A 24,466-nucleotide genomic window follows, 5' to 3' on the forward strand; every position below is an offset into this window, starting at 1 on the left:
ACAATGAAATGGCTGTGTTTGCACCAGTATCCTAGATGTTTTAAATAGGAATGAAATGAGAAGAAGGAATTGATGCAGTGGCTGAACAGGTGTGCAACTACCTGCTTCTTTACATGCCTTTAAATGCCTTGATAGTGCATAAAGCAAACAAAAAGAGGAGAAAGGAAAAGCTTTTCTTAACTTGAAAAATTACAGAAAGCTGTTTTGATTAATGATATGAAGGAGCTTTCTTAAAGATAGGTTCCTTGTGCAGCCTTCCTAACGCTTTGATCTCCTTGGTTATGAATGCTGCTTTAGAATTTCAAGGATTAATTTCACCTAATACAGCTTTAGCTTCTTTCAATGATACAAAGAGTTCAGAGGTAAGGTAACTATATTCCAGTCTTCGAGATGTTTTCTTCTACATAGCTGAGTAGGTTCGAACGGAAGTCTGAAACAGTGTTCACATTGCTTAGCTGGAAAGGCTTTCAGAAGATAGCTAGTTATTCTGAATGTTGTCATATCAGAGCAGGTTTGTATTTATCTTTAAGTACTGTATATATTGTTTTCATGACAGAGATTGTTACATTTCCACTTGAAAGAACATGCTGTTCCTGTCATGTTGTGTTGCACCAAAGCATGTTGTGAAACCCTAACAGAGCCAATTTTACTGTGTATTTGTCCTATGTTCTCATCAGCCATGCCTTCCTTTAGAGAGAGGAGGTTCTCTGGGTCTGGAACTGTTAAAGAGTTTTACATGCTTAAGTGCTTCAGACATCACAATTCTGGGTACGTTATTTTTCATATGCGGTAATGTACTGCACAGACAAACTTTAAATTACAGTCCTGAGCTGTTAGGTGACACTCAAATTAAAGAAAGGAGCAGCTGCAATTTAGTTACATCAGCCCTCTCCTGGTATAGAGTGCACCACGTTCCTTCAGGCCACATCTCACGCAGGAGAGTTTCTGATGTGGAACTGTACACACAACCTTGAAGAGAGCTGTTGGTTTTGTGCATAGGTTCAGCGGGGCTTGATACCTGGACCCAGCATTACAGAGTGAAGTGATTTTCTGCTGTGTGCCAGATGCAGCATTTTCATTGTACTTTGAACAGTGGCCTTTTGAAATTTCATGCCTTTAAAGAGAAGTGTGAGGGAGCCCAAGTCTTGCCAGTGCCTCAGATACCTGACATTTTCTGTGAACCTTCAAACAGCCTTTAGGAAGATGTAATTTCTGTGAGGCAGGCACCAGACCGATGACATTCGGAGCACTTGTTTTTAAGGTGCCTGAACGCTACTTGCAGACAAAGTATTTGTCTCCACATTGTGCTAGAATGATTGTATATGAAAAAGAAACTTGTCTTCTACTTGAGCTTTCCATGCAAGTCTTTTCCTTTGACTTTCAAATTCGGTTCTATAGAGTAACCCTGTTTACTGCTCCTCATGCCATAGGTCTTCAAAACATGCATAGATCCTTACACCACGCAGGGCAGACTCTGGTCTCTTAAGTTAATAGATGAGGAAATCACACTGGTAAAAGCCCGAGGTCTGCAAGTTATTCTTTGTAAGTGGGTGTCTAAACTCGAAGACAAAGTGGAGTAACTCAGGAGACCCACTCCAGAGCATGTAGCATTGGGCCACAGGAACGCCCAGCCGCCTTCTCTTGGCAAGAGCCGTTTCCAGCCCTAAGTCGGTGAGGAGGGAGTAAAATTACTTCCTTCCATTATATGCAATAGGAAAAGGGCTAGGACATCCCTTATGCAGTATTTCTCAGGTTATGAACTGTTCTTGTGTACAGTGATGAGCTGCACTGAGACACCAGTGAAGTGGGGGACTTCAGTGCTTCAAGATCCAGTCCTTTAGTGCAGAAGTGGGCACAGGAATCCTGGAACATTTCTGAGGCATGATTGATAGCATTGCCATTTTTCATAACTGATTTTGTTGCATATCCCCAGCTGCAGGAATTTGTGACATGAAGAGAGGCAGCTACATTCAGAGTTACAATCTGACATCGAACTGCAGCAGGTTAGAAAGAAACACCAAATTTCAGCATATTTGCAAAAATGCTTCAAGTTTAATGATGTTGGCTGCCGATGGTTTGCCGATGACAAACTTTCTAGTGCCTTTGAAGGTAGAAGACTGATGATCTTCCTTGAAAGCAACAGCCTCCTTGGAGACTTTAGAAAGCATGTATGCAACGTATGAAGAGTTCCCTAAAAAAATCATCTGGATTTCAGAATATGATGCAATCCATTTTCCTTGGTGATCTAAGAGTTGATTTGAATATACATGTTGAGAAATTTGTCGGAAAAATCTGTGTAAAGAAATTTAAGCTTTAGTTATGTAAAACACGATAGCCGTAATAATCCTAATACTCATCCTTGTAGAATTCAATTTTGGGCAACCTGTCCTGAATTGGGCACAACAGATACCTAGAACAGGCTCCAGAAATCCAGCTTGCTGAGTGTGGAGTTGACTGAGCTATCCAAGGAGGAGTGCCAGGACTGAGGGAGAAACAGAACTGCAAATTTATGGACAGGAATTCATCCATTATAGGAAGTCAAGGCCTTTTACACATTTTAATGCTCTTGGCTCCCTGACACTCTTTAGTTAAAAATGGTATTTTTAACCTTATTTTACTAGCAGGATATAGAAGTTATTTTATATAGTGTACTGGGTCTGGCTGGGTTGACTTACAACATGTAGACCCCATGGAAAATCCACAGCAGCTGGAAGAAGAATCTGTCTCTTTTTATTTTTGGCCTTACGCTTCTGATGAGACATCATAACTGGTGTACCATAAGAACATGTATGGAAGAAATAATTAGAAATCTAAGCAACCTTCTTCATAAGCTGCTGTCCCTCAAAGGAAATGGAGCTCTTCTAAACGTGTGCATGAGCCTAGCTCCTTAGCAGAGAAAATAGGTGGCCAGAAACAAAACAACGGACAAGTGTTTAACCACTGGCACAGCTGGCCTGCTGCTGGCTGGACGACGTGGGACGTGAACACCAGTGCGCAGCAGCTGGCGCCAGCTCCTGCAGGGGATGTTGTCAAGTACAGATAAAATGGCATCGAAATCCTCTCTGGCAACCAAGTTATGGGAGATTTTAAAAAATAGCGTCACATTCATCCCAAGTCAGGGAGTTTCTACAAAAAAGGGAACTGGAGTAGTGGATGCACACTGTGCCTAGAAATTCTGGGCTGTACTCTTGTTTTCCATTATTTTGAAACGCTGTCTTTGATGGGTGCGCGTTCTGGTAGGCAGACAGGAAACCTGGCTTTATAAAACGAGGAGAGCATTCATGTTACCGATTTGGAGAAAGATTTGCTATCCATTGTATTTTCCTCCCTCTGACAGCCCTCTTGCCTCTCTGCTTCCCTCACCAAACACTCCCCCTACCCCCCCCCCCCCCAAACACAGTCCCTCCAGGTGAGACCCCAGCCCGGACTGGGCTGACAGGGTTCCTGCTGCAGCAAGAGGTGGGGCTGCCACAGCCACCGCTCCCTCCTGCCTTTGCCCCTCACCCGAGTTCGTGCTGCTGCTGCTGCCGCCGCTGCCGCTGCTGCTGCTGCTGCTGCTGCTTTGCCGGTGGCAGAGTCGTCCCCGTGCAGTGGGATCCCGGCATCCTTGGAGCATCCAGCAGCTGCCGGGCACTTGCAGCCCTCTCAGGAATTTCTTGCTTTTTCTTCAAGTAGCTGACTACTGTTGTTTCAAGGCTACCGGTCTCCATCTCATCACAGAAACTCTGTAAGTATGACTTCTACTGCGGCTCTTTATTTATTGCCTTTCTGAAACTCATCTGTCTTGTACTGAATAGTAGGAGGTACTAGTTCAAAGTCGCAGTGAGGCTTGGTGTGGTCTCTGCTCCTGTTTGAGGTGTTCAAATGGACCCTTAGCATTCTAGTTTTTAGCGGGATTAAAACATGAAATCGAAACAACTCAAAATGTTGGTGGCTTCCTGGCTGCCGTTTTCCGACTTTGTAGCTAAATTGCTAGTGTGTCTTTCCTCAAAATACTGGTGCCTAGAGAAGTGGAAGTGAGAAGAGAAGCATTTCTATCCCTGCTTGTTTTGAAAACTGGAGCCAGTTTTCTAACAACCCAAGGAAGAGAAACTTTAACGCATATTCCTAAGCTCTCGGGATGCTGAGGCAGGTAATCCTGCTGCCTGCTGCAATGTAGCCAGCAAGTGAAGTTTTAGAAAGGAGTTAGGTGGGGGGTATCTGTCTGTCTCATTCCTTTGAGTCCTGCAGGTGAGGTAAAGGAATACTTGAGTTTAGGGACCTCAGATGGCTGCAGCAGTGTTAATGGCACATTCATACTAAAAATCATCCCAGAGCCCTGAGACCACAGGTCCTGTTTCCTGACCCAGCTCGGTATGACTGTGAACTCCACGGTGTCACCTCAACTCTTATATCTTCTTATAGACAGTTCACGAACATATTGTATTATCTGTGGGTTATCCTCTCTTTAATTGCATCCCTAGGAGTTGCAGAGAGGACGTCATTGTGTTAACACTTCGAAGACATCATAGACTAACTTTTCATATTGCCAATGCCCAAAGATATTCTGAATGGGAGAGCACACTTGCAATTCTGGCCAAGTTCCCAATTAAATTTGCACAGTTGCCCCCAAAGTTGCCTTGTATCTGCACAAAACCTCACATCATTTTGGAACTGTATTTTACATTCTGAACTGGAAACTGTGGGAATGAGCATGGCACCAACTCTTTGACACAAAATTGTTTTAGGACAGCAAAATAAGGGGCACTATCTGAGAGTCTTGCCTGTCATCTTTTTCTTCAGACTTCTTCCTGTGCTCACTTGTTTGGGTTTTTTTGGGTTTGTTTTCCTCTTTATGTTTACTCTTCTCTTCCACTGTACTTTATCTTGATAGGAAGGACTGATAAAAAAATTATCAGGTGTTTTAGTGATGTTCTGTCTAAACCTGCTTTGAGCATATGGAATATGTATCATAGGAAAACTGCAGTTTTCCCAGAGGGAATCTGTATATAATAATGACTACATATTCTGCCGCATTCGAACTTCTCATTATGCCTCCTGTGTTATTACTCTTTCCATCTCCAGTTCTCCAGATAGTTTCTGTGTTTTGCATATATGCTAGAAAAAATTGTGCCAAAAGTTTGCTTAATTTTCTAACGTAAGCCAGAAAGGAATTTGCCTTTTTCCAGTCTTGCAACAGCTACTGAATGAGTTCATAACCTGCCTATGCTCACCCAATACAGTGTAATGGTCTGGTTTACTATTCCTTCACTACCACCTTTCTGAATTGGACTTTTCCATGAAAGACTGGCTACTTATAACTGTTACTTGTTTGCAATCATTTAAAATAGCATACCACTAGGATTCTTTAAGCATCTGCTAGTAATCTGATTTTACTGATGATCTAAGCACAGGAGTTTAAGGGAAGAAGTCTTGAGCTCAAGGAGCAGTTCTGACATAGGCTACAATCACGTCAAACTTCCTGCTTCAGGTTTTTTTGTTCTAAACAAAATGTTAATGTTTGTTAATGATTTCTAAGTGCAAACCTAGCTCCAGTGCTAGGGATCATTGACTGGTATTTATTCCATGGCATGAAAAGAAATATTTTTCTGTATATATGCCTAAATCATCTCTTGGGGTATCCTTGAAAGTTATGTGAGAATGAACTACATAATAGCAGAATCGCTGATTTGATACACTTTCTTTCAGGTATCTTCTTGGAGTATGGAATTTGTATGGAAACGAAGGTGGTATCTTCAGCTGGGCTGTATATTGATACTGAATTTGGTTTATGCCAATCTAGACTATCAAAAAGAAACTCCTGCAAGCCTGGGTCAGATTGACCATCAGTGCTGGGAGGTGTCGTCCCATGGCCTGGTGGAAATGAAGAAAATCAAGGTAGCAGATACGGTCATTGATCTCTGGGACTTCATGATGTTTCTAAAGGAATCCCCTAAGCCCAAGCACAATGAACTCTTTAATGATTTAGCCCAGAACTTCTGGGATATGTATGTAGACTGTGTGCTCTCAAGATCCCATGGAATGGGCAGAAGACAACTAATGTCTCCCAAATATTCTTCCACATACTCACATAGAACTTTAGAAGGTAACTACAGGATATGGTGTTAGTTTGTTACGTACTAATAAACTGAACCACTGTTTCATCCTCGTCCTTGATTGTTTAGACAACTCAATATAGTAATTTCCAGTTTTCTGTCTCTACTTGTCAAAAGTATTTGCATCTTCCAATGGTAGCTACTTTCACAATATGTGAGTCAAAAGTAGTTAGGGTACTACATTTCTGTATTTAACAAAGTGTAAAAAATGTTGGGTATGCATGTGGGAGTGTGTGGAAATGGATGCTGCATTCTCTGTTTATCACTGTGTGCATATACATGACATTGCAATACTAAAGGTTTCCTGGTATTTGAACTTTAGTCTCAACTTTAGGGAATCATCCCTCCATGAAAAGGGAAGATCAAATCCCTGACTGCTTGAACCCTGTTCTTCCCATTAAAGTATTGACACATAATGTGATCTCATGGTCACCGTGAATCATCAAACAGCGACAAATTCTGGTCATCATGGTCTGGGATGAGTCTGAACTGAGATCATATAGGTGATTGGCTTTACATCTTACCAACCAATCCAAGATCTGTTGGCTTCCTTCCTCCTTGGCAGTAGACTTTTTTCTGATGTACCCAGTCAGATGTTTTAGGTTTCCAGACTGAACATGGACATCATTTCACCCTAGCATTCCTAACCATATTGCTTGGAAAATAACTACCTTTCTTTCATAATCTTGCAGGGTCTGCTTTCATCAACCCATTTTAGGCCAAAAGGGGAGAAAACGAAGATACCTCAGCAAGACAACATCAAAATGAAGGAGCAGAAAAGCACAGCATATACTGTAGATGCTTAGACAAATCTGTTGGCATGGTTCAACCTTTTTTTTCTTTTCTTTGTATAAAGTACTTAATCACTAATAAGTATGTGAGCTCCCACATTGTCACTTTTGCTTTCCTGTCTTGCAATCTACCAAGGTTGCCTTTTCCCCACTGCACATGTGAATGATTTTGTGTTTTGAGTCAACACCTTTGTTCTCTCAGGTAAGCTTTTAAGTCTGAACTAGTGTTGTATTTTTGTAGAGGCTCATCTTTTCCAATAATTATCTTTTTTAAAAGTTAATTTTGATGGAAACCTGATATATTTTTATACATTAAGCAATGGAGAAAATGTCAACAAACACATTTTATACAGTGTCTTGCACATACAATCAACTTTACTTTTAAAAAATTGCAAAAAAGTGTGACATCGAGCTAAAGGGAAGGATTATGCTCATTGTAATGTCCTGTGCAGTCTAAACTTTGTATTTTGTCACTGCTTAGTCTAGGTTACAGATTAATTAAAGTATTTTTCTATGCAGCAAGGTCTGAATAGTAGTCTTCTTCTTGTCTATTAAAATGTTATTTGCAAAACCACTACTACATCACGTTAAGAATAGTACTTTACGCAAGATTGCACTTTATTTACACATTCATACAGGTAAATAAGGTGATACAGTCTATCCCTGTCATAGCAGGCAACATCACAATTGAGAAGACATCCATGCATCAAGTGGTTTGAAAGAGAGACTGGCTTGACTTACTGCTCCCATTATAAGAAACCATCCAGCATGGATGAGCTAGTTCAGGGAGATCAACCATCTAGTTAATCCATTTCTCCTGGGCACAGAAAGCCTGAGAACAAATGCAAACACTCAGAGACGCTGACTGTTCTCTGCTTTACTCCTTGGGCAATGCAGCTTGTTCAGTCCCTGTTGTGTTCTAGCCTTTTATGAGATCCCAACTGGGTTTAATTATTGTAGGAAACAGTACTTAGCTAGTAACAGCATATAAACCTTCCTAAGTAACAAGAAATCTATCCCACATAATGCCTAGCTCATGTAGTTCATAAAATACCCAACAATTCTCATAGATTTGTGAATGTTCATTTAGGTAAACACAATATTGAACTGCATCTTGTAAAATATGTCTCCTACAGTAGTCTGTAGGAGTAAGAAATTTCTCTTACCCATAAATATCACTGTAAGTTCCTTATACAAAAAATATTTTAAATACACCTTTTCTTTTGAGCAGAGGGAGTCATGACACACCCAAACCAGCAGTTTCAGGAATTGATACATTATGATGAGCAGCTATTTGAGAGCCATCGTCCAATACGTTCCAGCAATATCCAGTTTATAAAGCTGTGTACTGTACTGCATTTGCAACAAATAGTGTTTTAACTGTCATAAACCAGATAAATAAATTCCCCTTGTTCACACCTACAAATAATTTTATTCATCACGTACAGAAGTGTAAAACTATAATAACATTTTAAAGGTAATGTTTCGTATTAGTGATTTTTTAATTGAATGCCAGAGCAAAGTATCCTATGCAGTTTTAAAAGGTCCATCCTTCCTCAGACGGCAAGTCTTTGTTTTGATTAATTTTCTATAGGAGACAAAGGTGCTTAGCATCTACATAACTGGCTCCAGAACGCTTAACAATCCATTTGCTACGGTCACCCTGCAGTGTCTGCCGAAGTGGCAGGTGATTGCTAACAACAGGAACACAGCACCCTAAGCAGCAGCATCAAAACAAATTCCAGGTGGACATACCTGTTTTGTCCATGACAGAGCCCTGGAAAGCCAGCTGGCTATTCCTGGGGTGTCTACAAGAAGGATTAACAGTGAATGGGATGATCTTTTCCTCCACCAGTACTCAGCACTCCCTCTCTTTCCATCCCTGGGTTACAGCAGGAACAGCAAGCCCAGTTTTCCTGGGTTCCACCCCAACAGCCAGACCATAGTCATGGCTGGCTGGCAAAATCAAGTGCTGTCTATGCTGCTGTGAAGTCTTGTGTTAGTTAGTATTCATTTATGAAGTATAAATGCAAACATTTTGGGAAATTATGTCCCCTTCCTTCTTTATTACAATTAACGAGCACTACTTGCGTGCAACGTCAGGGTGTCTGTAGCAGAAGCATGACGCAGCTGGGGGAGGAATGCTGTGGGGCTCACTTTGTGCCTGCTTTAAAGTTTTTACATGAGCATAAATATAAACGGATTTCCAGTTAAAAGATCTTTTATATCCATACCTTGGCTACACTGTACTGCAGTAGCTTTTGCTCAGAAATTGGAAGGACTTTCATGAGTCCTGTATGCCTTTTTTGGACAAAAATGGGCCAGTGCCTTGCTGCCAGTAGTAATGAGTGACCCACACATTCACATGTATGCAAGCATGTAAAAAACCTCTAAATGTCACAGTCTTTGTTCTCCTAGTCAAATATTTATTGTTTGGTTTTAATTGTGAAAAGACAATGGAGTAAACTTTTTGTGGCCCCAGTGTGTAGATATATTTTCACATTCTGTAAAACAGTAAAAAAGCAGCATAGCTGCTGAAGAGCTGTTGGAGAAATATAAACAACTCAGCAAGACTTTACTTGACACAGAGGACTTTAGTTAGATAATCTCTGTATACCTTAGCTTACCTTTCTTGCAGGCAGGCAAGAAATACACATACAGGCTTGTTTAATAAAACATACTTAAACTTTATGCAGATAATTTTTGGGAAAAAATGTCAAAATGAAACCAGCACAGCTCAATTTAATTTCTCTAGCTTTAAGTACTAGATGACTGTCTTACCCTACAATGTAATGTTTAACAGACCTGCCCATAAGAAAATGCTTCTGATCTTTGGAAACTACACCTGTGGAGATCTCTCTAAAGTTTAAGTACCATTTCATACAGCTGTTTTGTTTTATTTCATTAATTTCTTAGGGTTCTTTTTTTTATAGAATTTAAGTAGACAATTTTGAAACAAAAATCTCTGCCTTTATTTTTAATGACAGCACTGCTATGTCTTGTTACAGGGACAAACAGATTTTTAAGAAATGCTTATACACCACCCCCGCCCCATCCCTTTTTCAGGAAGTAACAAAAGGGAGTTGGAAACTAAGTTTCACCTGTTGAGCTCAAATTTATTTCAATTTTTCAGCTTGGCATTTAACAAAGTGAAAGCTTGTTCTTTTCCCAAAATGTTGCTTACAGGCAAAAATGACAGACTGTGTGCCAGAGCTTGTATGTCACAGAACCCCTTGCAATGTCACAGAAATTTATGCCATAGCACCAGATAGCAACTGGTTTTAAAACGAAGTAACAGCTTCAGGGAATCTTGCTCTAATGTAATACAGCAAATTCTGGCTTTTCCCAAGTTAGGAAAGGAGGCAATAGCTTAGAAACTGAGTCATCTACAAGAAGGTCTGCTGCTCACAAGTTTATGTTGGTATTCTAGTGGTGCTAGGGTGGAAGAGGGTGAGTTCTTGTTGGAGACAATATGGGCAATAATCCAAGAAATAATCAGAATAGTAAGATCAGTTAAAGAACTACGAGAAACCCAGGAGGAGCAGGACATTTCAGCATGTCTCTCCAACAGGCCTGGAGAAACTGTTGGCACAGACAAGCTTCTTAGTGAGTCGCTAGATGAAAACTGAGAGAATAGAAGTCAGAAGTCCTGATGCTAAAGGTGGCAATTCAAGAAACAAAATGGACTTGGACAAAACCCATGTGGCTATGGTATCCAGAAAATGAAGAACTGAATGTGTTTCTATGAAGGTTCATCACCCTGCTCAACAAAAGAGGTTCTTAAACTGCAATGTATGGAATATGTCAACAACAAGAGATGGAAATCTAAATAGTGGGCCTACTGATAGTGGATCAGGGTAACCTGACACTAGCACACAAAATTATTAGCCTTACATACCTTTGTACCATACTGTATGGGGTTCTTTATTAATAAATCATCCCCACATTTATATTAGTTAAGACAAAATATAGTTTTACTCTCAAGATGTTCTGTGCAATTCATCAAAGCATTACAAATAGATTTTATTTTGTATCTGAAATATACATACAGTTAACGATAATATTAAAAGCACTGTTCAGAACACTATTCTATAGGTACTGAATCTTTCTTGACTGAGTCCAACGTTTTAACTCTTTTGATCTTTTTTAAGACTCCTTCAGAAACAGAGGGCTTTCTAAGAGCAAGGTCTGTAACCGCCAGTGGTCCTCCAATTAATTGAGGAGGTGTACTTTCAACAGTTACTAAGCGACCAGATCCAATCTGAAAAACAAAATAAACACATTGCTTGACATTCATGTTAGCATTTAAAATGAGATGAGAGTTAAATCATGAACTGTCTTTCAAAAATATTATTCAGCTGGTGGAGATGCATGCTGAGGTTTCCGAGGTCCACTCAAACTATCCTTTATACTAAATTCACAAACTGTTCCCATCAATACAAAGGAAAGTACAGAGCGTTTTTTCAGCACGTACCTTTATATACTCTGCTTTTCTGCCTTCATGTCTGATCTTATGAAGAGAGGGAAAGAAAATCAAGCCTTTATTACAATAGAAGTTTGTTGTGCAATGTTATTTGGATTCATGTGTAATATCAGCCACTGGTTTTGTCCTCAGAATTTAACTATACATTAATACTTCAAAGAAAAAAAAGGGAACAGACCCTGTTTCTCTCAAAATGCAATTGCCTGTAACTACTGCTCCAGCAAAACTCCAAGACTGAAAGAGACATACACTTTCCAGTCTTATTACTACTCTTTATACTGAATAGGTTCAGGTCTTTGAATAAAAATCCCCGAGTGACACCTCTATCTTGTAACCATGACCTGCTAAAACAAACCATGCAACTCTTTGAGTGCATGTGGCTCACATGTTTGATTACTTGACCTTGACTGGTTTGCAACAACCATCTTAGCTTAGTTTTTATCTCTCCCTACTAAGGCCGTTTGACAGAGAAGAGGGAACAAGATTGTTCCATGAAAAAAATTGCCAGCCATATCTGTCATTTGTAATTCTTCTAAGCAACGTACCCAAGGAATTTTATCTGATGTTGCTCATGTTCGTTTTCTTAATACACTTATTCTGCAAAATGGACTAACCTTTTCCTTGTTTTTGTCTACAGCTGTTGAAATACTGATTATAGAACCATGAAGACATTTTCTTGCTAAATCCTTTCCCTCTAAATAAATGAATGATCTTGGCTTGAAGTCCAAGTCTTTAAAATAAAATCTAACAATGTATTTCTCTCTACTAACAATTTCCATCTAAATTTTTCAGATACTTTCTGCAAAATATTGCTGATTAACAGTCTCACTGATATATGGACATAACTATATAATTTTTCCAGCCCACTTCAACTTGCATTCACAGATGTGTCCCTCTCTATCTTTCAGAAGTTTAGGGCAAAGATAATTTGATAAAAATCCTAGTCCAGCACTCTGAGACCATTCCCTTTCTTCCTATTAAGCTCCTCTTTTCTTTGTCACATCAAACATAAACTGCCTCTTCTCTTTTTCAGGATGCAGCCACCTTAGTTGTCATTACTCATTCATGCCAGAGAGCCCATGATAATAGAATCTCTTGCCTTTGTGCAAGTTTGAAAAGAAGCACCTCATGTTTTTTCTTCCTTGTTTCTCCTTACATGTAATAGTAACTTAGAAGCAACCAAGAAGCTATCCCTCCCCCTAAAATCCTACTTAGCTGTGATGCTCACAGAGAAATCATCCAGCTAGCTCAAAAACAGTTACTGACTGGAATGGAGATTCTCCCACGTCTTAGCCCAGTTTGTCAAAACTCAACATCTAAATATGCTGTTACGCCCGAATAAGATCTTAACAATGGCTTTTCTCACACTTCAATTAACTGATAGAAATGAGAAAAAAAAATATCTTTTCTGCAGATGCAACGAGTGGCTTATTTGCAGACAGTCAGGAACATGTTTACTGACAAAGGACACCTTTGCTGATGTATTAGAGATCTCACAGATTTACCTAACAATAAATGAAGGAGGTCTTGACCTCAGCAGGGTTTTCAAGGAAGGCTGTCCCACAAGAGGTGCATGTCAAGTAGTATAAGGGTCATCTTGCCCACACTTTTTATGAGTAATTTGTAGATCTGAATGTCATTCTGAGCAACTACCTGTTGTCTGAGGATGTCAGAAGGGGGAGAGGTGCTTTGCAGGAGATACAGATTATTTCTTACACACTTGGAGCTTGTCAACATAAACGTTATTTAAAGAAAGAATAAGCAGCAGCACATATACAGCCAAAACCCCAAACCACTTACACATTGATGAAAATAAAACAGTGTCAGTGGGGATTACTTACTGTTGTACTGAGGCCTTTAATATCAGTAGAATGCACTGTTCCGTTTTGAGTCTTCAATTTAGATCTGGAAGCCTCTATTGATTTTTCCTGAATCCTTTTTGCCTTCTAAGGATAGTTAGAAAAAAAGGCAGAATTGTTTTAATCCAAATTAATTGTGTGAGTTGCACTTGTTAGAAAATATAAAAACAAAATGACAAAATAAATGAGGTAATAATTCTATTGGCCTTTAATTGTAAGTACCCTCCCTCTGGTTTGTGAGTCTCTCTTGTACTGGAGACCTGAAAATGGAGTAAATGGACATGGCTTTGCAAGGGTGAGAACGGCATAATCACTTGCTATGACCTGCAGGCTATATTCTTTCTAATGTAGCCGTATATGCCATTAGCCTTCATCACCACAAGAGCACACTGTTGCCTCATCTTCAGCTTGTTACCCTATACAAAGTACACAATTACATAGCCAGGCAATCCCCTGGCTGTACTGACACAGGCAACCTCAATACTTCCCAAATGCATGACTTCACATTTTTTTTTCCTGAACTTCATGAGCTTTTGGTCAGCCCATGCCTCCAGCTTGTCAAGGTCCTTCTGAATAGCAACCCTACCTCCCAGCGTATGAATTGCTTCCTCCAGCTCAGCGTCATGCATGAATGTGATGAGGATGCATACTGATCCAATATCCAAGTCATTAATGAAAATGTTAAATAGTATCAACCCTATAATTAACTCTGAGGAATATCAAAACTGACTGCTAGTTAAACTTTAATCACTGACCACTGTCCTTTGAGCCCATCAGTCCAGCCAGTTTTTCATCCAACTTGTAGTTCACCCGTATGTAGTCCAGTCCACATCTCCCCATTTTGGCTATAAGGAGGCTACACAAGTCTGTGCTGAAAACCTTGCTAAAGCCAAGGGAAATAACATCCATCTTCCTCATTCTCCAGAGCAAATAATTTTATCACAAAAGGCAGCCATGGTGGCAAGGCATGATTTGTCCTTGGTAAATTCATGACAGCCATCGCCAATCACCTTCTTGTTCCTCATGTGCCTAAAACAGCTTCCCAGGGACTCAGCGAAAACTAATCAGCCTGTAGTTCTCCAAATCGTTTTCCTGGCCCTTTTTCATTTCTAATTCTAGTATAGATCTTTACCACAGGCCAGGGAGTTGACTGCACATGAAAAAGATTTTTCTCTTTTGCACCTACTTTGGGAAATGAAGAAAAATTAAATTTAGGCACCAAAGCATTTTATTTAAGTCTGATTTAACTCATTCTCCAACTTAGTCTGATTGCCTAACTAGACTATTTTTTATGTTCTTTTGGAAAAGCGCAAATATTGCTAAAAGAATCTCCTTTCATCATAAAGTATTTCCCATCTTGAGAGATGTTTGCTGTACTAAAAATAGCGAATGAAGTATTAGAAAAAATAAAGTAAGAATGACCAGACTTCTAGTTTCAACAGTTTGAGAACAAATATACATATGTATATATATACACACACATACACCCCCCCAATTGTAAGTGTGTAAACAATTGTATTGGCTTTGTGTGGCAAGGTTTTGGTAGTGGGGGTGGGGTGGGGTGTGTGTTACAGGGGTGGCTTCTGTAAGAAGCTGCTGGAAGCTTCCCCCGTGTTCGAGAGAGCCCATACCAGCCAGCTCTAAGACAGACCTGCCACCGGCCAAGGCCGAGCCAATCAGTGATAGTGGTAACACCTCTGTGATACATTTTTAAGAAGGGAAAAAAAAGTTGGGACAGACAGAAACGGCAGCCGGAGAGAGGAGTGAGAACATGTAAGAGAAACAGCCTCGCAGACACCAAGGTCAGTGCAGAAGGAGGGGGAGGAGGTGCTCCAGGCACCGGAGCAGAGATTCCGCTGCAGCCCGTGGGGAAGACCCTGGTGAGGCAGGCTGTCCCCCTGCAGCCCAGGGAGGTCCACGGTGGAGCAGATCTCCACCTGCAGCCTGGGGAGGACCCCACGCCAGAGCAGGTGGGTTCCCAAAGGAGGCTGTGACCCTGCAGGAACCCTGCGCTGGAGCAGGATCCTGGCAGGACCTGCGGATCTGTGGAGAGAGGAGCCCATGGAGCAAGTTTTCTGGCAGGACTTGTGACCCCGTGGGGGACCCACACTGGAGCAGTGTGCTCCTGAAGGACTGCACGCCGTGGAAAGGACCCATGCTGGAGCAGTTTGTGAAGACCTGCAGCCCGTGGGAAGGACCCACGTTGGAGAAGTTTGTGGAGGACTGTCTCCTGTGGGTGGGACCCCACGCTGGAGCAGGGCAAGAGTGTGATGAGTCCTCCCCCTGAGGAGGATGAAACAGCAGAAAATAACGTGTGATGAACTGACCATAAACCCCATTCCCCATCCCCCTGTGCCGCTGGGGGGTGCTGGTAGAGAATCCGGGAGTGAAGTTGTGCCCGTGAAGAAAGGAGGGGTGGAGGGAAGGTGTTCTGAGAGTTGGTTTTATTTCTCATTACCCTACTCTGGTTGATTTGTAATAAATTGAGTTAATTTTCCCCAAGCTGAGTCTGTTTTGCCCGTGATGGTAATTGGTGAGTGATCTCTCCTGTCCTTATCTTGACCCACAAGCTCTTAGTTATATTTTCTCTCCCCTGTCCAGCTGAGGAGGGGAAGTGATAGAATGGCTTTGGTGGGCACCTGTCATGCAGCCAGGGTCAACCCATCACAACAATGTTGATCCCCAATTTGTGATAGTAATCGGAAGAGCAGAAGAATCAAAGACTTCGCGTAGCTTTGCCAATACATCTTATGGTTCATGCTTCTATGCCTGTGTGACTATAAATTTTACTATAACTTCTACTTGAATATCCTCATAATTCATTAAGAAATGTGTTTGGAACTTCACAATTATTATAACTACACTGTGAATGTAAATTTTGCTCCATCACTCAGATATCTTACCTTCAATGCTTCATACTTTGATGTCCGAGTCAAGAAATTTTTCCAGGATTTATTCACCATTTCATTCTGCTTATGGATAGCTTGTATCTGTAACATAAATGAGATTTACAAGATGCAACACAATCCTCACAAGCTTCTCTGAATTCTTTGCTTGTGCTGTTTGGATGGCACGTTCAGCTATGACCCTTTGGCTATCTTAGCTCAGCCCTATTACCTGAGATTGGATGATAATGTCGTAGTAAGGTACTTGTCCTTTAAAAGCTTTACTTATGCACCACCTTTTGAATAAATAGGCCTACCTTCTCTGTGCAAACTAATTTGCCTCTCCTCCAACACAGATGTTGGAAGAGCCCCAGCTCTTTCAGGAATACTTTCTGTATATTCTCACTCTCAAATGCTGAATAACTGAGATGGAATCAGTTCTGGTGACAAAAGTGCAAGCATCATAACCTATGACAATCCCTCAAAAACATCAGCACAGGATTTTAGACAACTAGACCAACTGATCTTACTTCTCAGAAAGCAGGAGAGGATGAGACAGTAGATGAGCAAAAATGCCAAATGCTTGCCTTATAACCAAAGCTGGAAAATGTCTATACCTGCTCACTCTCAGCATGCTGGAAATCACACAGCCCTACTTTCTGAAGTAATGAAGCTCTGTGAATATTTAGCCAAGGGAGCTTATAACAGAGGATTATGTTTCATTTTAAGAAGCAGATGTGGTTGTAATTGGTATGTTAAATTGTTATCTGCTACAGATGAACACAGGTGCAACTCTAGAGTAACATAATGATCATTACTCATGTGGTGGGTTGACCCTGGCTGGATACCAGGTGCCCACCAAAGCCGCTCTATCACTCCCCCTTCTCAGCTGGACGGGGGAGAGAAAAATATAACGAAAGGCTCGTGGGTCAAGATAAGGGCAGTTTAATAAAACGATAGCAAAGGTTGCGCGCGAAAGCAAAGAAAAAAAACAAATGATGTTACTCTCTACTTCCCATCAGCAGGCGATGTCTGGCCACTTCCTGGGAAGCAGGGCTCCAGTACGCGTAGTGCTTGCTCCGGAAGACAAAAATGTCCCCACCCCCGTCTCCCTTCACTTAGCTTTTATATCTGAGCTGACGTCATATGGTATGGAATATCTGTTTGGTTAGTTTAGGTCAGCTGTCCTGGTTATGTCCCGTCCCAAGATCTTGCCCTGCCCCAGCCTGCCATTGAGGGGAGGGCAAAAATGTTGGAGAGACAGCCTTGATGCTGTGCCAGCGCTGCTCAGCAGTAGCCAAAACACTGGTGTGCTATCAACACCTTTCTAGCTACAGAGCTGCAGAGCACAGTGCTATGAGGGCTGCTATAGGGAGTACTAACTCCATCTCAGCCAGACCCAATACAACTCATCACACCATTGCTGATGCATCAGTGATCATACTGCTTCATTTTTTCATGTTACTCTCTAAATACTAGCAAAATAAATACTAGCAAAATTATACAAATTGGGAGAACTGAGGTTAACCTAATTTAATTTAAAATTAAAATTTTACTGCTGAGACAGATTAAAATACCTTCAAGAAGTGTACACATATAGGACTCAACACTATATAAGAAAAGCTTCATACAAATTGACAGAAATGCTTACATGGGCTTTACTTGTTTAAATACTCCTTGTCTTACTTTTGTATATGTTTTTTCCTCTTCTTGGATTTCTTGGTGGTGTTGACTTTCAAGCACTTCAGTCTGCAGAGCAGCAACCATTCTTCCAGTGTCTTCTGATATCTTTGAAATAACTTTCAAGGCTTCCTCATCCGACGTAACAGGCCTGAATTCTTCTTTTAGTTCTGCACACAGTTCAGTCCAAACTTCTCCAACCTGTATGTGAAACACACACCACACTATCTATCTCTTTTCTCAGTACCAACTATTCAAAATATAGTAGAGCAACCATCCCTCTTATACTGTTGCTTCACCTCCCAGAATTTTTATGCAAGGTTGACAATAATCCTCCCTAAGCCTTCCCAATTCCAAGCTTGACTCCACAGAGGAGTAACAGGAATGCTGGTAACTAAACTCAGAAGAAATACAAATAGCTATACGATACCAGATTACAAGAGTGAAGGTTATGTCCTACTGGATGCTTCTTAAAATCTCAAATTGCACACATTATCTGACCAAACTGCAACATGAGACATAAACAGAAGCTAGAATTATCAGCTAATGATTGAGTGTTGCTAGTTCCTGAACATTTCAAGCTCTCACAGACTTTGTTCCCAAGCAGAAAATTGGCATAAACAGAAGCATCTTTTGAGCAGGATGGCTCCCACAAATCTCGTTATCCTGTTCTTGTCTCCTATAAGCACATCATTCTTAACTTTTAACAGTATGGATAGAACTTCATGTGGGGACAAAGATGGGAAAGCACAGAAAAACCTTAATCAGAATGTGTATTTAATGTCATTTTGAATAGCAAACTGACCCCCCCCCCCCCCCGCAACTGACCTTACTGCACAAAGAAGCAGTCCTACTCTTCAGCCCTTCCCCAATTTCTTACTTCTGTCCTGGTGCATTCCTGTTTCTTGAGCTGGTGAACAGTTAAAACTAATTTTTTTCTGGGTTATTTTTAACTAGCGTTCATTTCTAGTCATATTTGCTATGCAGTCGCAAATATTTGTAGTAGTACAAAGGAAGAGTCCAGGGAGTGCTGCAATGATGGAAGTGGGATTGTTGCTTTTGATAGTAAATACTGGCTTACACTCTCTGTGAAACTATAGGTGACTTGTGACATAGGTGACAGCTTTTGAAGGGTTATTTGTTTGTTGTATCCTAAGATATACTTGCTATTTTTGCAAACGCAGATACAGTACTAATATTTTCTCCCACAATACTCACTTTAAAGTCAATATAACGCCGTATGATAGCAAGTGTGACAAAATCCTTAGCAGATAAGCCAGGTAAATTTTCGAAACCTAAAAGAATATGAATCCTGTCACTATTAACAGCATGATGAATTTATCTTAAAATATAACATTCTAAAAAAAAGACACCATTTTATTTGTCATATAATCACATGCAAAATCTTCATCACACATACACCATTCATTCACTTTTCTAATCCTGAGCAGGCTTTTGGTGACAAAAAACCTGTTTTCCCTATAATAAATTCACTCTATACTAACTCTTTACGTATGAATGGCTCCAGTGACCTTTGTCCTGGTTTCAGCTGGCATAGACTTAATTGTCTTCCTAGTAGCTTGTATAGTGCTGTGTTTTGGGTTCAATATGAGAAGAATGTTGATAACACACTGATGTTTTCAGTTGTTGCTAAGTAATGTTTATACTAAGCCAAGGATTTTTCAGCTTCTCATGCCCAACCAGCAAGAAGGCTGGAGGGGCACAAGAAGTTGGGAGGGGACACAGCCAGGGCGCCTGAACCAAACTGGCCAAAGGGGTATTCCATGCCATGTGACGTCATGTCCAGCATATAAACTGGGGGGAGTGGGGGATCGCTGCTCGGGGACTAACTGGGCATTGGTCGGTGGGTGGTGAGCAATTGCATTGTGCATCTTGTATATCCCAAACCTTTTATTATTATTATTGTAAATTTATTATTGCTATTATTATCATTATTAGTTTCTTCCTTCCTGTTCTATTCAACTGTTCTTATCTCAACCCACGCATTTTACTTTTTTTCTGATTCCCTCCCCCATCCCACTGGGTGGGGGGCAGTGACTGATCATCTGCATGGTGCTTAGTTGCTGGCTGGGATTAAACCACGACACCTTCCAATCACTTGGAAAGCCAGGATAGTACTGCATTTGCTACGCTTTTGTGGTAAGGGTTTGATCTTCTGTTAAAGCAGAAAAACAGCTGAGTCCACAGGTCACAGTTTCTAAAGAAGCAATTCAGCACAAATAGAGTTCACTTTAGCTGTGAAGTAGCCACCAGGAGAATCACATTACAGGGCGTCCAGTACTTTGTTTCAAAGCTGTGTAATGAGGGTGTCCTCCATCTCATGGACTTGAGCCTTGAGCATAATGCCTTGAGCATCATGACTCCATCTTTTAAAAAAGGTTTACAATATGTGTAAAAGAATAAGGTAGAGGAGTATGGTTGCTGAGACTATGCCTTATTGTTTACACGCTGAATGTTAATTATACTTGATTTTTTTTAAAAAAACCCTAAATATAGTCTATCAAATGTCAATCTAGACTTCATCACAACATCTGTGTGGTAACTGGGAATGTAGCATCTATCAGAGTATATTTACATCATGTTTTGAAGTGAAGAAATACCATGAATAAAGACCAATTAACACTGGTTTTCTAGATCACCATGTTACAGTCTGTTATGGAGCATGGCTACAGTAAGAGGAAGATGCTGAGAAAAGACTATAAAAATCTTTCCATTTTTTTATGGAAAAACCATGACATCCACTTTCATGTCATTTCAGTACAGGAGACATTACAATGTATATAACTAAGAGGTATGTGTGAATATATGAGAAAGCTGGAACAAAATCTCAAGCCTTTATGCTTTAATAAAGAATTTAGCTGTGATCCAACTTTTAACATAATTAATGCTAATAAAAATTAGTAAGAACCTAGGTTACAACAGGGAAAGAACTAGCTATAGTTTATTAGAGAAACTAAGGATGTTTTCAAACCAGTTGGTTCTCTAGGTTACCCAGGAAACTGGTGGAAGCAATCTCAGAACAATTACTGATCGTCTTTGAACCTGTGGAGGATGGACATTTAAAAACAAACATAATGCCTATTTTTAAAGTGGAAAAGGACAAGCCAGAGAATATTGGTTCAGTTCCTGAAAAAAGACTGAAACAAATAATTAAATAACGTTTATGCAGCTAAATGGTAACAGTGAAAACATTTATATCCAACATAAATTAGAAAAAAACTAAGACCTAGCTTTTGTCTACAGCCAGATAAGAAATCTTACGGATATGGAAGAGTTTATCAGGTATCATGACTTCAGTTTAGGTTTTTAGACAAGTTGTAATGTGTGCAAACAATATTCAGTGTGCAAACAATATAGAATTAGGAGGGACTAGAGCATCTTGAAGGAGAAGATTAGAATGCAAATTAATCTTGCCAATCTGAAAAATTATCTAAATCCACAGAATTTAATTCAATAAGGACAAATAAAAAATTCTAAATGTAGGAATAGTCATCTGTACAAATCCAGGATGGTAGATGACTGTACAAGAGCCTAAGTCAAATGAGCAAACAATATCATGCCACTATGAATATAGTAATTGTTATATTAATGTCAGAATGTTTAGCTTTATTTGGCTGTGAGGCTTCTGCTGGAGTACTGTGTTCAGTTCTGGGACACTACAAATCAAGAAGAATGTGAATCAAATGGAAAGACTCAAGAAAAAAAATGAGAATAATTAGAGGTTATGCTAGTAAATGAGATTGCTGAGTAATGTCTTTCTTAATCTAGGGAAATAAAATTAAATGTAAAAGTGTTAAAATATGTGAAAGCGATTTTGTGTGGGAGAAAACAAATTACAGAAAATTGCAAGCATATTTTAGGTTTAATTTTAGGAAAACTCTTCCTAATGGTAGGGGCAGCAAAGTACTGGGGAAGTCCTGAAATCCCTATCAATAGCGACTTTAAAGAACAGGATGAGCAAGCATCTACTAATAACAGTGTTGATGCATCTCAAAGTTCCCTTTGACCTTTTTTTTTTTTATAGTTACTTTATTGATTGCCAGTGAACAGCTTCAGCTTAATGAAAAATATGACACTGAAAAGGCAATTCACTTGTCTTACCTAGCTTGCACAATAATGAATAAAGTTTTGCTCGTATGTTTTCTGAAATTTCCATGATGGCAAAGCTGGGACAGTTAGCAGGCATGGGAATGACCTCTTGCTGTTTCTGGAAGCTGCTAGCAATAGGTCTCTTCACGTCTAATAACACAAAACCAGAGTAGAAGAATGAACAGGTAGTATGTTCCCAAAGCTCTTAAACTTGGAGGAAATGCTATCTATGTAATGAAGTATGAGGAAATTCAGCAAGCAGCAATGGACATATTCTTTTCTGTGATGCCTCCTCTAAAAGAAGACAATTCCATCTTAACTTTGTGGACACTATGTAAATAATTTTGATAGTTTGGCCAGGAATTTGAGCATAAGTTGGGCCAGGAAATATCAATTAGCATGACTAAAGATTTGCGAGAACACAGCACTCTCCTTACTTCTTTTTACATCATATAGCAAAACGCAATGCCTTTTGTGGACGAAATTAAGTAGTTTAATTGTCCAGCATTAAAAAAGCTGTTCAGGATACTAGTCATGGTTCTGTTCATTACCTGGTTCATTCCCAGCTAATGTAGAAAATGCCATCTAGTGGCCAGACTCTAAACGAAATACATAAGAGGTATTTTGGGTTTGGTAAGTACAGCATAAAGCTATAATATTGTAATTTACTTTCATCAGGATTCAGACTACAAAAGCAAATACTGTCTTTGTTTTACTTTATTCAGTGGAACTGCTCACAGTTTCACATGCATCACAAAACTTACCAGCAATCCTTCCATATCGATCACGTTTGACTCCTAGCTCCAACTCCTCCTGTCTCCATAACTCTATTAGAAGGTTAGCTGCTGTTTGATCTTTTTCCCCTCGCCAGGTACTGATGTGCGAAGTGGTTTTAGGGTTGTCACAAAATTCAACCAAGATTCCAAGAATTATATTGCACAGGTTCTTTTGCTTTAACTTGGTGAAGGAAAAAGGAAAAAATGTTTTAAACTGTTCCAAACACAGTGATATCTACCTCCAAAAAATAGAGAAATTGTGCAATATCTAATCAAGTAACCACAAGCTTTTTATCACAACTATTTGCATTTTTGTATAAACTATTTGCACTGGTGTATAAACTTGTAAATCTTTCAAGTTTCTGGAATCCTGCCATGCAAAGTTCCATAAATCAAGGAACATGAGGGTAACGAATGTAGGATCATATAAGAAGTGCATACCTGTGTGTAGAATTACATAATAGGTTTTGTATACATGCCTCCAGGCTCACATGCTGAATATACTACCACCAAGATTTATTTTTGTAAGCAATGGACTCTGAAGGCAGTGGCCGAGTGGTACTGCACAGCACCTGTTCTATTTTGCGGCCAGATCTTTCAGCAGCAGCTGAGAGTAAGGAAGGGTCTGCAGCCTTGCACTGCAAGGGCATCAGAGGCTGGCAATAAGAGAGCGAGAACGAGGAGGGAATGAAACAAGGAAGGTGCATGCTTATTTTGTGAGAGATGAAATGCCTGTGCCAGCTCTATATCCATACAAAATATGTGCACAAAGTAACTTTAAACATCAAGTTTCAAAGCCTTGAAGCGTATACTAACTCTGCTCTTAGTAACTTCAGTATGAAGTAAGAACTGAGATGCTTTTCTAAACAGAGATGTAATCCAACACAAGACCATAGTTTGAGTTTTCTTTTTAAAGAGCGTATTTTTGGTAAATTTAAAACTCCCTCTGTCAAATACTTATTTTTAAAAAAGATACATGGAAAATCATTTCTGAGCAGATATCCTGGTGTGTGATTACCTTCCTATCTCAAGCAATTACATACACTGGTCTTTTTGTTAGTACTGTAATAGTCTTAGGTGATACTATAACAAAAATAATGCAATTTTCCATGATGTTTTACTACTCTTTCATTCTGTAACAACAATAATAAAAATACTTACTGCCAACAAATCCAGAAGGAGAAAAATGCCCTGTTTTTCAAGAAAATAATCCTCTGCAATGTAACACCCAATGACACAGGACCTTAAACAGAAATAATTTCACTGTGTAGAAACATTTGTATGCTTTAGAACGTTCTACAAGCATCTCATTTATTTTACTGAATTGCATAAATATATTTGGTATGCAATACGCTTCATACCTTCAGGGAGCAGAAAAATCATGTTTCACATGCCTTTACATTTACACTGTGCAACTAAATATATGCTACTTGACTGCTCTCTCTTCTCTTGCAGGTGGCACACCTTCCTTGTAGCAGCCCAAGAAATTTGGCAGGTTCACAATTAATCGGATTAGAATTTGGATTTGAACTAAAACTAACTCAGTAAAAGAGGCTGAAATTTAGCTAGAACATGTCCCTGAAGGGCTGTGTGAATATTTCTGCCAGCAGAATCAAGGGGGTGACACAATCAAGACTTCTTTTGGCAACAGTGTTTGCTTCTCCCGGCTTAAAATGATCATAAACCAGCATTCATGTTGCTATTGCTTCCTTATTTCCTCACTTATGGTCATCAACACAGAAACTGAAGGGATCTCCTGCATCAGTCTTTTCTCCCAGACAAACATA

The 24,466-nt window shown here is 39.9% G+C and overlaps 2 protein-coding genes across 2 annotated transcripts in view; one reads left to right on the forward strand and one right to left on the reverse strand.

Annotated features, from left to right (window-relative positions):
• Positions 1 to 5,703: 5,703 nt before the first annotated feature.
• FAM237B (family with sequence similarity 237 member B) lies at positions 5,704 to 6,813 on the forward strand. Its single transcript, XM_049798639.1, has 2 exons — positions 5,704 to 6,085; positions 6,788 to 6,813. The coding sequence occupies exons 1-2, from the start codon at positions 5,704 to 5,706 to the stop codon at positions 6,811 to 6,813; spliced, it is 408 nt and encodes a 135-aa protein (XP_049654596.1).
• A 3,063-nt stretch (positions 6,814 to 9,876) lies between these two features.
• The window catches only part of CFAP69 (cilia and flagella associated protein 69), a 38,648-nt gene continuing 24,058 nt past the window's right edge, over positions 9,877 to 24,466 (reverse strand). Inside the window, 8 exon segments of the mRNA XM_049798640.1 lie at positions 9,877 to 11,147; positions 13,211 to 13,315; positions 16,132 to 16,218; positions 17,800 to 17,994; positions 19,012 to 19,088; positions 21,916 to 22,053; positions 22,668 to 22,860; positions 23,841 to 23,922. Of these exon segments, the coding sequence (XP_049654597.1) occupies positions 10,971 to 11,147; positions 13,211 to 13,315; positions 16,132 to 16,218; positions 17,800 to 17,994; positions 19,012 to 19,088; positions 21,916 to 22,053; positions 22,668 to 22,860; positions 23,841 to 23,922 (1,054 nt within the window). The 3' untranslated portion in view covers positions 9,877 to 10,970.

The sequence above is a fragment of the Accipiter gentilis genome, chromosome 4, assembly GCF_929443795.1.
Source record: "Accipiter gentilis chromosome 4, bAccGen1.1, whole genome shotgun sequence".
NCBI classification, from domain to species: domain Eukaryota; kingdom Metazoa; phylum Chordata; class Aves; order Accipitriformes; family Accipitridae; genus Astur; species Astur gentilis.